The sequence below is a fragment of the Mobula birostris genome, chromosome 16 (assembly GCF_030028105.1).
Source record: "Mobula birostris isolate sMobBir1 chromosome 16, sMobBir1.hap1, whole genome shotgun sequence".
NCBI lineage: Eukaryota > Metazoa > Chordata > Chondrichthyes > Myliobatiformes > Myliobatidae > Mobula > Mobula birostris.
This window is the reverse complement of record NC_092385.1, coordinates 22,623,688-22,640,882: the sequence shown is the minus strand read 5'-3', so window position 1 is coordinate 22,640,882 and position 17,195 is coordinate 22,623,688. Positions and strand designations below refer to the sequence as shown.

The 17,195-nt window shown below is 40.5% G+C and overlaps 1 protein-coding gene across 5 annotated transcripts in view; it reads right to left on the bottom strand.

Moving 5' to 3' along the window:
• The window catches only part of cacna2d3a (calcium channel, voltage-dependent, alpha 2/delta subunit 3a), a 797,416-nt gene that overhangs the window by 181,310 nt on the left and 598,911 nt on the right, over positions 1-17,195 (bottom strand). For all 5 annotated transcript variants that reach the window (XM_072280402.1, XM_072280404.1, XM_072280403.1 and 2 more), the window contains 2 exons: positions 11,355-11,476; positions 612-692 (listed from right to left, as the gene is read on the bottom strand). In XM_072280402.1, coding sequence (XP_072136503.1) covers positions 612-692; positions 11,355-11,476 — 203 coding nt within the window. The remainder of the gene's footprint in view (positions 1-611; positions 693-11,354; positions 11,477-17,195) is intronic.

The following is a 17,195-nucleotide window of genomic DNA, read 5'->3' as shown; positions in this document are numbered from 1 at the left end:
ATGCCAAGCTTAAACAAGGCATACACACCTCTGAAAAGAAGGAAATAATTCATCTGGTTCTGTAAGTGGCTGAGAGTGGGCTCTACCTAATTGTAGAGAAATTTGAGGCCATGATCACAGGCAGGGAAACCAAAAATGATGCCATTTGTTGCTGATTTTTAGTAGGATGCAGTAATGTGCCCTATGTTTTCCTGACCTTACCACAGTGTTGACTCCATTTTTATGCATTGGGCTCAATAGAGAAGCATTGTAAGTGTATCTAGAGTCCATATTGGTTTTCAGATCAGCAGAGTGTGACATATCGATTTTGGAACAGTGATTACTGCAGGCAGAGATAAAAGCATAGTTTTCTCAGCCAGAGTTAGATGGCAGTTAAATGAAATATTTTCACAGGTGTAACCAAAAATTAGAAATTAGTTGTTACAGGTTGTTGGAAAGTTTGAACTAAAAGCACATGGAACTTAAGGTGGAATTTCTCTCACCAACATCAAATTTATATGCAACTTCTAGTTGCACAGACAGGGTTAGTGAGATACTTCCTAACATTGATGACCATAATTAATTCAGATACAAAAAAAACGCTGAATAATAAAAATTTCAAAAATGCTTACCTGCAACCACAGGTGATTTTCTGTTGTCCAAAAGCTGAACAGTTGTACTTGCTGTCACAACATTACTTTTATTTTCTGCCTCTATCAAATTGAATCATAACTTATTAGAATCAAAGTAAAATGATTGAAACATGAAATACTTATTATAAACACTTTTCATTTGGATAAATACTGAGAATTGTTTCAGTTGTTGAAACAGCTGCATTATTGCCAGAAAGTAATGATGTAGGCCCATACGACATACATATAAACAATTCTTTATTTCACAATGCACATGTGCACTCGTGGAAGTCATCCTAATGGCCATGTTGGGATAATTATAGAAATATAAAATAATCCAGAACAAGGAAAGTCTATTCTATGGCAGCTTAATGCCAAATGTTGCTTATCTACAATGGATTCGTTACTAACTATTCGCAGTGCTTGTCTTAAGAACCAGCATTAAATCCTCATTACCTCTAGAAAAAAGCTCCGGAACTTCTAGTGGGCTGTCTCAATGGAGAGAAAGTTCGAAGTTCAAAGTAAATTTTATTATCAAAGTACATATATGTCACCATATACGACCCTGAGATTCATTTTCCTGTGGGCATACTCGGCAAATCTATAGAATAGGACCCATAACAGGATCAATGGAAGATCAATCAGAGTGCAGAAGAGAACAAACTGTGAAAATGCAAATATAAATAAATAGCAATAAATAATGTGAACATGAGAAATTGAGATAAAGAGTTCTTAAAGTGAGATCATTGGTTGTGGGAACATTTCAGTGATGGGCAAGTGGGTGTAGTTATCCCCTTTTATTCAAGGGGATAAGTGCCTATGTATACAGGGGATAGGGGGATGATGGCAAATGCTATTTATACAGCATCTGCTGCAATACACAACAGGTAACTGATCATGTTAGTGTCATTCTACTTCTCAAATTTATTTAATTGCTTTGATTCATTGGAAAGTCAGTGTGTGCCGACTCTTTTTCTGTTCTGAACACACGTTTGTTCCTTTTTTTCGCATGTATGATGGTATTGTGTGGGATTTTATCTTTAAATGGGTTCTATGGTGTTTAGTTGTTTCGTGGCTGCCTGCAAGAAGCCAAATCTCAAAGTAAATTTATCATCAGGGTACATATATGTTACCACATACAACACTGATATTCATTTTCCTGCAGGCATGCTTGGCAAATCAATATAACAAGATCAATGGGAGATCAACCAGAGTGCAGAAGACAACAAACCTCCCTAATGAAAGTATAAATAAATAGCAATAAATAACAAGAACATGAAATAACATGATAAAGAGTCCTTAAAGTGAGATCGTTGGTTGTGGGGATGTCTCAATCCATGGGCAAATAATTGTAGTTATCCCCTATAGTTCTAGATTTTATGTTTGAGGGTTAGTAACTGTTCTTGAACCTGGTGGCGCGGGTCCTGAGGTTCTTGTACCTTCGGCCTGATGGCAGCAGCGAGAAGAGAGCAAGACCTAGGTGAATCTCGAAGTTGTATACTATGTACGTGCTTTGATAGTACAGGTACTTTGAACAAGTTAAAATTACTACTGGGAAACCCAGAAGTGAAACAACTAGCATTGGAGTAGCTAGCGCATGGAGCATTATTATCTCAAAGTTAAAAAACTTTGATGAATGATTTTTACCCAGTTTTTGATGTATAGAACTTGAAAACGAGAAAACTCCTGAAAGAATTGCTGAATAGATTTTATATTTTCTACCTGAACAATTCTGCATCAATTTCAGACTGCGCCCCTTATTTTTGCTGTCATTCTAGAGTTTAAATTCCATAGAATATGACACATGAATTATGGAGCATTTTTACTACCAGTTTTTGAAGCATGGAGTTTTATTTCCATTGTCATCTCCCTGCCTGTATCTCTCCTGTAAATTGCTTCTAATCCTGCTGCGAAATATTTAATCAAGTGCTGAAGAGGACAAGCATTGCCGATTCTGATATTATATTACTGGTTTATCTCACAAGATTACTGCAGCAGGCAGCTGAACATCATGTGTGATAGGTGGGCATTATTACTTACTAAAAACTGTAAACTGGGGAAGAATTTAAGGCATGTGACCGGTGCCAAGCCTTAAACGGAATACAACATTGGGCAAGAGGTGGTGAAGGTAAAGGAAAATAATTCCAAAAGCTTTGAGGAGAAGTGAATGTATTCAAAGTAAAGGTATGTAATAAAATCTCAGATGGAGTGAAAGGGCGTTTTAAGAAATTAAGAAACAATGACAAAATTTAGAACACAAGAAGAACTATTTGAAGGGAAAAACCAAAAATGAATGCTTTGAAGTGAAAGACAAAAAGATTGGGCCACTATTTTGACTCTTTTAACTAAGGGTGATTTTCCCATTCTATTTTCCCAGTTCAAGTGATACAGTCAATCTGATCCCTTTATATAGTGTATGGAAATCAATTACTGGTTTCAGGTCAGAATTCCATTGTATCATATTTCAAGAGGAGTTATTTTGTGAATTTTAATAGTGGGTGAAACAGAAATGGCACAGAATGGGTTCTTTGAGCAACAGAAGTTTCTTTTTTATTTAGTATAATCTTAGATGTTACTTCCATAGTTTTACTTAGTTAACACCTGTGTTAAACATATAGGCCTATAAAGTCCACACTGCTTTTCTGGTGTTACAATGTCTTCAGAGGTCACCCTAACATTGTCTCAGAAACATCTAACAGACTATAAAAATTTTCAGTGCTAAAATGGCACTTGCAGGCTGCTTATGTTCAGAAATGGTGGGTATTAGAAGATGGATTTCCCATTAGGTATATCTCACATAGGAAAGAAACACTGATGATGTAGTGCTCTTGGTGTTAGAGTCAGAGTTATCTCAACTCTCAGAAACCTTGCTTCAGGATCCTAGGCTAATTTGATTAATCTAAGCTGAATTTAATACTTTGCCGCCTGTTGCTGTGTTTCAGAACTGAAGAGTATCTCCTCCTGTAAGATGGAACATTTCAATTCCAATAAGTGCAGCTTTTCCATTCACACCCATTAAAGGATATTTGGGTGGAGTCTAGAATTCCTGACAATACAACACATAGAGCACTCACCCCCTTATGGACACTGTCTAGCTAGGGTTACCCACCCACTGACACCTTGTTAGATGTCATTTTTCTAGTTTTTAACCCATTTCTGTTCAAGTAGACATTGAAACATTTCCCTCTCTACAGGATTTCTTTTGGAAATTGGTTCTCTCTTGATCTTGCAGAGAACTGCTGAACCCAGCAAGTAAAGCAGTCACAGGGATCTCAGTTTCAATCAGTGAGTTGAGATTTGTTTGCAGAGAGTTAAGCATCACCCTGATTATGATTGTAGGAGAGATATGTCTGCCACATAATATAATGTCTAGTTTGAGCTTTCAGCATTGATGAAAATGCATTTTCCTGTGGGTGAACAGCGGGTGATGATTCAAAGCAAAGGAGTTGAAAATATTGCCAGAAGCAAATTTTGGATATGGTACATGTGCTGATGGTATTTGGATGAGACAGATGCCAGAAAATAAGTACTAAGGAATAGAAAATACTTACACCATTAAGTTCAAATCTTACTAATGACTAGCGTTACCTCAGAAAATGCACAAAATTTGTTAATGGGATTTTCATCTGTACAACATTGGTTTCTCAGCATTGCAAAGACAAGTTTCTCAGCCATAATTTGGGTTGCGTTGAACCAAGTTTCAGATTACAGTCTACAGATAAATGCTTTAGTAATTCACTGGAACAAAACCTCTAGCCTTAACATTTCACTGAGGTACCACCAGCAGATCCACTGGTGCAAATCCAACTCTGGAGCAAGGCCAGTCACTGCCTTTGATGTGTTTTTCCCATCATCATCAAACACTGAAGGCCAGTCTGATAACCTGATGTAATCAACCGGTTACCTTTATTAAGCTTTTGGCCCTCTAGACTTTCATGGTTATAAAATATAGTTATAACTGGTCAGTATACTCTTATTTATAGATAGCCTGTTGTTTCAGCCATAGGTGCAGCTATGCATCAGAATTATATGTACTAAAGCCAGAGGAAGAGGGGGAAGTCTCTGTTGAATATTTTGCCTCAGTATTCACCAGTGAGAGGGACCTCGATGAATGTGAGGATTGCTTAGAACGGGACAATATACTGGAACTTTACAACATTAAGAAAGAAGATGTGCTGGAACATTTGAAAAACTTTAGGATAGGTAAGTCCCCAGGCCAGGCAAGATATATTCCAGGTAACTACTGGAGGTTAGGGAAGAAATTGCTGCACTTTTGACAATCATCTTTGCGTCCTCACTGCGCACAGGCATAGTACTAGAAGATAGGACGGTAGCAAATGTTATGCCTTTGTTCAAGAAAGGTAATAGGGATAATCCTGGGCCAGTGAGTCTGACATCAGTGGTAGGCAAACTATTAGAGAGGATTGTTAGAGGCATTTCAAGCATAGTCTGATTAAGAACAGTCAACATGGTTTGTCAGGGCAGGACATGCCTCATGAACATGATCAAGGTCGTGACAAAACAATTTGATGAAGGTATAGCAGTGGATGTGGCGTATATGGATTTTAGTAGGAGTTCAACAAGGTACACCATGGTGGGCTCGTTTGGAAAGTCAGGAAGCAGGGGATCCAGAAAAACTTGGCTGCATGGATTCAGACTTGGCTTGCGAACAGATTGAAGAGAGTGATAGTAGTTGGAGCAGACAGTATTCTGTCTGAAGGTTGGTGACCAGTGGTGTTCCATGGGGATTTGTTCTGGGACCCTTGCTCTTCATGATTTTTATAATTGACTTCGATGAGGAAGTGTAAGCGTGGGTTAGTAAATTTGCAGATGAGACAAAGGTTGGTGGTGTTGCGAATAGTGTAGAAGGTTGTCATGGGTTACAATTGGACATTGACAGGATGACGAGCTGGGCTGAGAAATAGCAGATGGAGTTTGATCAGGAAAAGCTTGAAGTGATACAATCTGGAAGGTTGAACTTGAAGGCAGAGTTAATGGTACGATTCTTAGCAGTATGAAGGAACAGCAGGCTCTGGGGTCCACATCCATAGATCCCTCAAGGTTGCCGTGCACATTGGTAGGGTTGTTTAGAATGCGTATGGCATGTTGTCCTTCATTAGTTGGGGGGCTGAGGTCAAGAGCCATGAGGTAACATTGCAGCTCTATAAAGTTCTGGTCAGACCACATTTGGAGTATTATATTCAGTTCTGGTTGCCTCATTATAGGAAGGATGTGAAAGCTTTAGAGAGGGTGCAATGGAAGTTCACCAAAATGCTGCCTGGATTAGAGAGCGTGTTTTATGAGGTTGAGTGAGCTAGGATTTTTAAAAAAAAGAATTTCATTGATTAGTGATACAACACGGAGATGGCCCTTCTGGCCCTTCGAGCCACGGTGCCCCAGCAATCCCTGATTAACCCTAACCAAGTCACAGGACAATTTATAATGACCAATTAACCAACCCGGTACATCTTTGGACTGTGGGAGGTAACAGGAGGAGCACGGAGAAAACTCACACATTCCACAAGAAGTATGCAGAGAGACTCCTCACAGAATGGCACCGGAATTGAACTCCGAACCCCGGAATGTCCTGAGTTGTAATAGCGCCACGCCAATTGCTGCACTACTGTGGGGCTCATAGTGGCATAGCAGTTAGTGGTTAGCGTGATGCTACTACGGGTGTACATATACACCTGTATCAAGCCATTTCTCATCTCCCTTCACTCTATTTCTCTTTGGAGAAGGAAGATGAGAAGTGACTTGATAAAGGTGTATATGATGATAAGAGGCATGGACAGACGTGGACAGGCAGCATCTTTTCCCCAGGGTGGAAGTGGAAAATATTAGGAGGCATCATTGTAAGATGATTTGCAGAAAGTATAAGAGGATATCTGGATGATAATGTGGTAAATTGGATCAGCAAATTTGCTGATGATACAAAGATTGGAGGTGTAGTAGACAGTGAGGAAGGTTTTCAGAGCTTGCAGAGGGACTTGGACCAGCTGGAAAAATGGGCTGAAAAATGGCAGATGGAGTTTAATACAGACAAGTGTGAGGTATTGCACGTTGGAAGGACAAACCAAGGTAGAACATACAGGGTTAATGGTAAGGTACTAAGGAGTGCAGTGGAACAGAGGGATCTGGGAATACAGATACAAAATTCCCTAAAAGTGGTGTCACAGGTAGATAGGTAAAGAGAGCTTTTGGTACATTGGCCTTTATTAATCGAAGTATTGAGTATAAGAGCTGGAATGTTATGATGAGGTGGTATAAGGCATTGGTGAGGCCGAATCTGGAGTATTGTGCTCAGTTTTGGTCACCAAATTACAGGAAGGATATAAATAAGGTTGAAAGAGTGCAGAGAAGGTTTACAAGGATGTTGCCGGGACTTGAGAAACTCAGTTATAGAGAAAGGTTGAATAGGTTAGGACTTTATTCCCTGGAGCGTAGAAGAATGAGGGGAAATTTGATAGAGGTATATAAAATTATGATGGGTATAGATAGAGTGAATGCAAGCAGGCTTTTTCCACTGAGGCAAGGGGAGAAAAAAACCAGAGGACATGGGTTAAGGGTGAGGGGGGGAAAAGTTTAAAGGGAACATTAGGGGGGGGCTTCTTCACACAGAGAGTGGTGGGACTATGGAATGAGCTGCCAGACGAGGTGGTAAATGCGGATTCTTTTTTAACATTTAAGAATAAATTGGACAGATACATGGATGGGAGGTGTATGGAGGGATATGGTCCGTGTGCAGGTCAGTGGGACTAGGCAGAAAATGGTTCGGCACAGCCAAGAAGGGCCAAAAGGCCTGTTTCTGTGCTGTAGTTTCTATGGTTTCTATGTCAGAGGTGGTATTTTTTTTACACAGAGCGTGGTATGGGCGCGTAATGTATTGCAGGGGTGGTGTGAGGTAGATTGATCTTGGAGTTGGTTAAAAAGGTCAGAATCAGAATTAGAATTAAAATCGGAATCAGGTTTATTATCACTGGCATGTGTCGTGAAATTTGTTGACTTAGCAGCAACAGTTCAATACATTACATGATAATATAGAAAGGAAATAAATAAATCGATTATAATAAGTATCTGTGTATATTGAAAAGATTAAAAATAGTGCAAAAACAAAAATTTTATACATATAGGGAGAGAGTGTTCATGGGTTCAATGTCCATTTAGAAATTGGACGACAGACAGGAAGAAGCTGTTCCTGAATCAGTGAGTGCGTGCCTTCAGGCTTCTGTACCTCCCTCCTGACGGTAACAATGACAAGAGGGTGGTGGGGGTCTTTAATAATGGACGTCACCTTCCTGAGGCACTGTTTCTTGGGTACTACGGAGGCTAGTACTCAAGATGGAGCTGACTAATTTTACGACTTTCTGTAGCTTCTTTCGGTCCTGTGCTGTAGCGCCCTCCCACAATACCAGACAGTGATGCAGCCTATCAGAATGCTCTCCACAGGATGTCTATAGGTCAGCACAACACTATGGGCCAAATGGCCTTTACTGTGCTATACTGTTCCATCCCATATTCTTTCTCCTATGAAGTATTTTTCTCTGTGTAATAAGTGCCAGAATGCAAGGTCTGTGTGTGTGTGTGTGTGTGTGTGTGTGTACACACATATAACTACTTATGGAAGGAAAGATATTTCACAAAAAAAGATAGTTTACAAAAATTTCTTTGTCATTTTGCCCTCTTCCCAGAAATAAGACATCATTGTTTGAATAATAGACATGTTCCACATACTTAGCACACCATTCAAGCACTATTCAATGACATCATTATCTAACTCCTTAACATACAAAAGAAAAGGACAAAGTTTATTCTGTTCTGTAACATTCTAAGTTCTCCATTAAGTCTTTAAATTCATTTAAACTCTGTTTGTGTGTGTGTGTTTGTAGCACAGAAATTTGCATGCAGGGAAGTGGGAAAATAGGGTCTGACCAAAATCAATTTGGTAGAACTGAGTTGACCATCAGGCAGCAATTCTGCTGGTTAACAGCCATTTGGGTTTCAGGATAGAGCATCCTTTTTGCTTACGTTCAAGCAATTCTGGGGCAAGCTGGAGGTCAGACATCAGAGAATGAAGATCAAAAGTCAGTGCATGGAGATCAGATGTCAGTACATGCAGCCCAGTGAGAGAGCATTGATATGCTGAGGAGAGAGGCTGGATGCCTTGGGAGTGCCAGGACCAACCGGTGGCTGAAGGGTGATTGGATTCTTTTGAATAGGATTACTGATTGAAGTATTTTACCTTATTTTAAAGCTTTTGATTATTCTGTAACATTTTAGTGTTTTTACTTCAATTCGAACTTTATCTTTTAAATTTGTACGGTTTTTAATTATTTAATTCTATTCAAAAACATTGCGTGCTTTTATTGAAGAGGTTTAAATACAGTTCAAAAGATTTTGCCAGCTTTTCACTGTCAGAAATTGTGTGCATATTCATGAGACAGGGCCTTATTACTATACTAAAAGTGGCACATTTTTTGTCTTAAGGTGCTCCATTTTGGGGTATGATTCTCAGGTGCTGAGGGTCAGTTCATTGAGCTCCACATTTCTGGGAGAAATAAGCTCAACGAGCAGGTGATGTCCAACAGGATCCAGCCATTTTGAAAATTCTAAAGAGCAGGGCTGAATGTAGGTTTTGCTCTCTCTCTGTAACTGCATCATTGTAAAGAATTGCTGGATGATAATGGTACATTGACACAAGCCAGCAATTTGATGAGATTGGTGATGAAACATATCAGCTCCTGCCTGAGAAGTAACATGGACTACTCCAAATTGCCCACCATCACAGTTGGCCCACAGCAGATGCCATTTCATTGGCTCTTCACTCAACCCTGGAACATCTGAAGCGAGGAGATGCATACATTAGGATGTTCCTAATTGACTAGAGCTTGGCTTTCAATACTATCATCTCTTCAAAACTAATCAATAAGCATCAAGTCCTAGGCCTCAATCTCCTTGTGCAATTGGATCCTCTATTTCCTCACTTGCAGACCCCAGTCAGTTCAGATTGGCATCAACATCTCCTCCACAATCTCCATCATCACAAGCCTGTGTGCTTAGTCCCCTACTCTACTCGCTTTATACTTATGACTGTGTGGCCAAGCACAGCTCCAGTGCCATTTTTAAGTTTGCTGATGACACCACTGTTGCTGGCCAAATCAAAGGTAGTAACGAATCAGCATACAGGAGGGTGATTGGAAACCTGGCTGAGTGGTGCCACAACAACAATCTCTCACACAGTGTCAGCAAGACCGTGGAGTTGATTATCGGCTTCAGGAGGAGAAAACTCCTCATCGGGGGATCAGAGGTAGAACGGGTCAGCAAACATAAATTCCTTGGTGTTATCATTTCAGACGATCTGTCCTGGTTCCAGCACGCAAGTGCCATCATGGAAAAAGCATGGCAGCACCTCTGTTTCCTTATGAGCTTGCAAAGAATCAACATGTCATCTGAAACTTTGGCACGTTCTATGCACGTGGTGGTGGAGAGTATATTAACTGGCTGCATCACAGCCTAGTATGGAAACACCAATGTCCTTGAATGGAAAAGCCCAGAAAAGTAGTGGATTCAGCCCGGTCCATTGGGGTAAAGCCCTCCCTACCACTGAGCACATCTACATGGAGTGCAGTCACAAGAAAGCAGCATCCATCATCAGAGACCTCCACTATCCAGGCCATGCTCTTCTCTCATTGCTGCCATTGAGAAAGAGGCACTGAAGCCTTAGGACCTACACAAACAGGTTCAGGAACAGCTCTTACCCCATCGCCATCAAGCTCTTGAATTAGAAGGGATAATGTCCCTCAGTTTCACTTGCCCTGTCACTGAACTGTTCCCACAGTCTATGGACTCACTTCCAAGGACTCTACAACTCATTTTCTTGATATTTATTTATTATTATTATTTTGGGGTTTTTTTTGTCTTGCATAATTTGTTGTCTGTCCTATTGGGGACAGTCATTCATGGATTCTATTTTGTTTCTTGTATTTGCTGCAAATGCCCACAGGAAGATAAATCTCAGGGTTGTATATGGTGACATAAATGTACTTTGATAATAAATTTACTTTGAACTTTGATTTACTCTGCAATCAAAACATCTGCAGTGGTGATAGATATTCAACAACTGCTTACTGGTTTAGGTTAAGAACCAAACTACATAGGCAATTTATAGCTGCTTTTTTACTTGTGAATAAACAAGCCATACCACTCCTCTGTCATACACTCCAAGTTTGCCCTCTGTGAATATAACCTTCGCGTAACAAGAATGGAATGGGACATTGACTTCCATCGGTGCAGGCCCACAGATATAATCAGAAAAAGAAAATGTTGAGAAAGAAGATAGCCAGAAGTTTCTGCTTGTACATACAATCGTAGAAAGTTGTCGGGTATGTGGCATAACAATGGCATTTAACCACTTAAGACACCGCAGTACAGAATTGCCTACGGACGCATGCCTGAAGCGCTGTTATTTATAAATAGCTTTTAAAACCAAAATAAACTCACTGTGGAAATGCACATGTCTAAATGTAGCAAAAGTAAGCAGAAAATGGTAGATAAATATTGCTAGCAACTGAGGAGGAATAGAATGAGTTACACAACAGAGGGAATAATTTACTGAATGAAAGGTTAGAGCAATTTGATGAAAACATTTTAAATAAACACATATTGTAAACTACATAAAATATATTTAAAAATATAGAATCAATTCCATGCTTAATTACTTCTACAGAGACAAAAATCACTAACCTGTACTAAATGGAATTGAATAGACAAAAGATCCTGGAAGTTGTTCTGCTGATTTTCTGTACCACAGAGGAAAATGATCTGCTGTAAAAATATTTTCTTTGTCTTGTGGACTCAAGAAGTCTCTTGAAGCAGGGAAAAATATAAATTGCATATAATTATTTTTTTTTATTTTTCTAAAAGGGCTAGTATTTTATTTTCACAGTTAATGAGTCACAGTTCCAACGCATTGTTTCCACTTCTGCTGCTTCTTAACCTGCTATGAGATTATGTGGTCTAGACTTGGGTCTAAAACAGCTGCAATTTTGGTCAATGAAGTGAACTCATTTGACTACACCCTTATTCTGAAAATTACTCTTTCAGCTTCTGTGGCCCATTGAGCAGTTTCCCTTTCCATTCCAGGTGTGTGACATTGCTCACTGCAGCACTAATGAAGGGGCACATAGTGTTGTATCCCATGGGTTTAATGCACATTTACTGCGAAGCTCCAATCTTAGCCATTAAAAAAATGAAATCTCCTCTAGAGATTAAACGACAATCACCCCTGTGAGTATGTGGACTGCATTTTGAGTTTACTGATACTGGTAGGTTTATATTCATTCGTGGACTGAAGATGTCAGTGTCAAGGCCAGCCCCTACTGCCTCCGAGAAGATGGTAGTTAGTCACCACCCTGAAGCAGAGTAGCTCCTCTGAATAATCCCACATTGTTGCTGAGAAGTGAGCTCCAGGATTTAGACCCAGTGACATTGTAGGAATGGCAATATATTTTCAAGTCAAGACAGTGTGCAACTTGGAGGGGAATCTACAAGTAGTGCGTTCTCATGCACCTGATTCCCTTGTTCTTTTTCCAGATACTTACATATAACCATTTCACCCCATCAGGTCTAATCAGCTCACTGCACAATCCCATCCCCCCACTAATTTTCCCTGTTCTCCGCACTTTCCCAAAAAACTCCACACAGGTTCTCACCTACACATTCGGGACAATTTACAGTGGCCGATTAACCTACCAAACTGTGCTTCTTTGATATGTAGGAAATCAAAGGAGAAAAACCATATGGGGATAATGAACATATTACACATAGCAGTTATGCAGGAAGGATGACTGTGCCTAGGGAACCATCTTGAAAACTGCCTTGATGCTGGGATGGGATGAACGAACAACCACAATCTCTTACTTTGGGCAAGTTATGGCTGAAGTCCTTGACTTTAGTTTTACCAGGGCTCCTTGATCCTATATTGAGTCAAACATTGTTTTCATGTCAGAGATAATTATTTTTATCTTACATCTGAAATTTAACTCTTGGTTCATATGTGAACCAAAGCTGTAAAGTGGTTCTGGAGCATAGAGGTGAAGTACAACTGGGTGATGGTGAGATTATTAGAGGATAGGTGCCGCTAGATGGCACTGTCAACAATACCTTCTAGCACTCTAGTAATGATGGCCTTCAGATTAATGAAATAGCTAAAGTGGATATATAGAGCCAAAGACTCACAACCAATATTCCACACTAACCAACACCCTGATATGTCACCTCTGTGCCTTCTCCAGAGAAATCACATTGTATCTATACCGTGGGGATCAAAAAGAACACTATTTTTCAGATACGTCCTTACCAATACTTTAAAAAGCTGTACCATCACCTCTCTGCTCTTATATTCAATGTATGGCTAATGAAGCCTTGCATCTTTTACACCTTCTTTACAATTATAGTAAATAAAGAAGGCATACGAAATGCTAGCCTTCACTAGGTGACAGTACTATCTGTGCTGCCACCGTTGGGGATATCTAGATTTGTACACCAAGATTTCACCGGACCTCATTTCTCCTTTGGTCCCAAACATTCATTGTGTATGTCCTACTCTTATTTGACCTCCCAAAATGTATCACTTCCTGTGGACAGGGCATCTCTGAATAATTTTTTACATTAGGATTGTCAGGATAATGGTTTTGTTACATATAAACAACAAAATACAAATGAATGTGTGTAAATAAATAAAGTATATAAATAAATGTGTTGAGTCTCCATGAGTATTTGATAATATGAGCGATGTTGTGCACAAGCATACCAGACACAATTTCTAGCTACAGGATCTGTGTTTCTTGTGTATTTTTCTCTCCACATGCTGCACGTCACTGCACTCGACTTTAGGGACCTACTGGAGCACTTACAGCTCGAGATCGTGGTTTTGGAACCAGTTTTAAGCTGGATGTTATCTGGTCCAGTACTCTCATTGCTCTCAGCTGCTTCTTGATATCATGTGGGATGAATGAAATTAGTTCAAGACAGGCTTCTATGATGCCAGGGGCCTCTGGGAAAGCATTGCTGGCTGAACACGATCACAAAACTCCTTGGCACTCATGAACTAGGTCCTCTTCCAGTTAGCTATTTCATTGTCCACCACTGTTCATGTCGAGATAAAGCAATTCTGCAGATGTTTGATCATATCCATCAGGGTGCCATCAGGAAGGTCTACCATGCCAACTGATTTTGTCCTTAGCATATATGTGATATATGTTGCTCTCCTGGTTTGATGGACATGGTAAAGTAAAAGATATGTTGGGCACTAATGTTAGATTACATAGGATTACCCAGTATATACAGCCCAGAACAGGCCTTTGGTTTCATCAGCAGTGGGCTTTTGTTCCACTCAATCCTCCTCATGTTTTTTTCCTCATCAACATTTAGCTGTGTAACCCTCCATTTCCTTCAGCTTTCTCCTTAAATATTTGTATGCTGTTTGTGTTAACCACTCCCAATGATGATTAATGCCATACTTCTAGACCATAAGACATAGGAGCAGAATTAGGCCATTTGGCCCCTTGAGTCTGCTCTGTTATTTCATCATGGCTGATCCATTCTTCCTCTCAGCCCCAATCTCCTACCTTCTCCCTGTATCCCTTCATAACATGACCAATCACAAATCTATCAACCTCTGCCTTAAATATACATACAGACTTCATCTCTACAGCTGTCTGTGGCAATGAATTCCACAGACTCACTACTCTCTGGCTAAAGAAATCCCTCATCTCTGTTCTAAAAGGACACACCCCTCTATACTGAGGCTCTGCCCTCTGGTCTTAGACTCTCCCACCATAGGAAACATCCTCTCCACGTCCACTCTTTACCCCTGTTAAGGAAGATAAGCTTTTTCTGAACACTCAGCTGCTGGAATATGGCTCTGTTGCTTCTGAAGTTCCACAGAGGTTCATGGATTCCTTGCTTAGAACCATTTGATTTGTTCCAAATCCACCTATTTTAATAGGGCAACAGTGACACACAAAATGACGGAGGTCGTTTTTAGAATAAAGGTAGAATTTAAAACCTACATAGAAAAATCACCTGATTGAATCATATGATGCTTGAGGGAATAAGCTAATTGACGTTTTGAGCACCCAACTATTTCATACCTGACATAAAAGCTAATGGCGATTCATTCAACTGAAAACAAAACTTCATTCAAATATGGAGCAATCATACAAACTCCAATTTGTTCTTCATATCATGGGCCAGGAAGCACACTCCTATCTTTAACTGAGTCAAGCAAACCTATCCAATTTTTTCATAGACTTGTGACCTGGAATAATGTGGCTCCTAATCTTGTGCTCAGATAAGTACTAAGAGCCTAATACCACAACAACATATAAATGGCTAAATTCTCCTCTTCAGTGCATGGCTTATTTTAACTTTATTCCTGCAGTATGTAACCTTGTCTGCAAATCTATTATGTTAACCCTGACTTTAGTATACTCGGTTATGTTAACTCTGAATTTATTAGAGTCTTCTGGATGAAGCAAGCTCACAATACAGTACAAGGTAACGCTACAACACAAAAAAACAATATGTCCGCTATTAAAATCAATGGACATTTCTGCATTAAAAGCATGTCTGGAATGCACACACTCAATTGCAGAACACTCTACTTCCTCAGCAACACTTACAAATGAGCATTCAGTACAAAATGCATCTATTTTTTGTTTTATTTCAGCACAGTACAGGCCTTTCAGCCCACATTGTTGTGCCGATCCTCAAACCCTGCCTCCCACATAACTCCCCCCCACCTTAAATTCTTCCATATACTTGTCTAGTAGACTCTTAAATTTCACTAGTGTATCTGCCTCCACCACTGACTCAGGCAGTGTATTCCATGCACCAACCACTCTCTGAGTAAAAAACCTTCCTCTAATATCCCCCTTGAACTTCCCACCCCTTACCTTAAAGCTATGTCCCCTTGTATTCAGCAGTGTTGCCTTGGGGAAGAGGCGCTGGCTATCCACTCTATCTATTCCTCTTATTATCTTGTACACCTCTATCATGTCTCCTCTCATCCTCCTTCTCTCCAAAGAGTAAAGCCCAAGCTCCCTTAATCTCTGATCATAATCCATACTCTCTAAACCAGGCAGCATCCTGGTAAATCTCCTCTGTACCCTTTCCAATGCTCCCTCATCCTTCCTATAGTGAGACGACCAGAACTGGACACAGTCCTCCAAGTGTGGCCTATCCAGAGTTTTATAGAGCTGCATCATTACATCGCGACTCTTACACTCTATCCCTCGACTTATGAAAGCTAACACCCCATAAGCTTTCTGAACTACCTTATCTAGCCGTGAGGCAACTTTCAGGGATCTGTGGACATGTACCCCCCAGATCCCTCTGCTCCTCCACACTACCAAGTATCCTGCCATTTACTTTGTACTCTGCCTTGGAGTTTGTCCTTCCAAAGTGTACCACCTCACACTTCTCCAGGTTGAACTCCATCTGCCACTTCTCAGCCCACTTCTGCAACCTATCAATGTCTCTCTGCAATCTTTGACAATCCTCTACACTATCTACAACACTACCAACCTTTGTGTCGTCTGCAAACTTGCCAACCCACTCTTCTACCCCCACATCCAGGTCGTTAATAAAAATCACGAAAAGTAGAGGTGCCATACCGATCCTTGTGGGACACCACTAGTCACAATCCTCCAATACAAATGTACTCCCTCCATCACGACCCTCTGCCTTCTGCAGGCAAGCCAATTCTGAATCCACCTGGCCAAACTTCCCTGGATCCCATGCCTTCTGACTTTCTGAATAAGCCTACCGTGAGGAACCTTGTCAAATACCTTACTAAAATCCATATAGATCACATCCACTGCACTACTCTCATCTATATGCCAGGTCACCTCCTCAAAGAACTCTATCAGGCTTCTTAGACACGATCTGCGCTTCACAAAGCCATGCTGACTGTCCCTGACCAGACCATGATTCTCTAAATGCCCAGAGATCCTATCTCTAAGAATTTTTTCCAACAGCTTTCTCACCACAGACGTAAGGCTCACTGCTCTATAATTACCTGGACTATCCCTACTACCTTTTTTGAACAGGGGGACAACATTTGCCTCCCTCAATCCTCCGGTACCATTCCCGTAGACAACAAGGACATAAAGCTTCTAGCCAGAGGCTCAGCAATCTCTTCCCTCGCCTCGTGGAGCAGCCTGGGGAATATTCCGTCAGGCCCCGGGGACTCTGTCCTAATGTATTTTAATAACTCCAACACCTCCTCTCCCTTAATATCAACATGCTCCAGAACATCAGCCTCACTCATATTGTCCTCACCGGCATCAAGTTCCCTCTCATTGGTGAATACCGAAGTGAAGTATTCATTGAAGACTTCGCTCACTTCCACAGCCTCCAGGCACATCCTCCTACCTTTACCTCTAATCGGTCCTACCTTCACTCCTGTCATCCTTTTGTTCTTCACATAATTGAAGAATGCCTTGGGGTTTTCCTTTACCCTACTCACCATGGCCTTCTCATGCCCCCTTCTTGCTCTTCTCAGCCCCTTCTTAAGCTCCT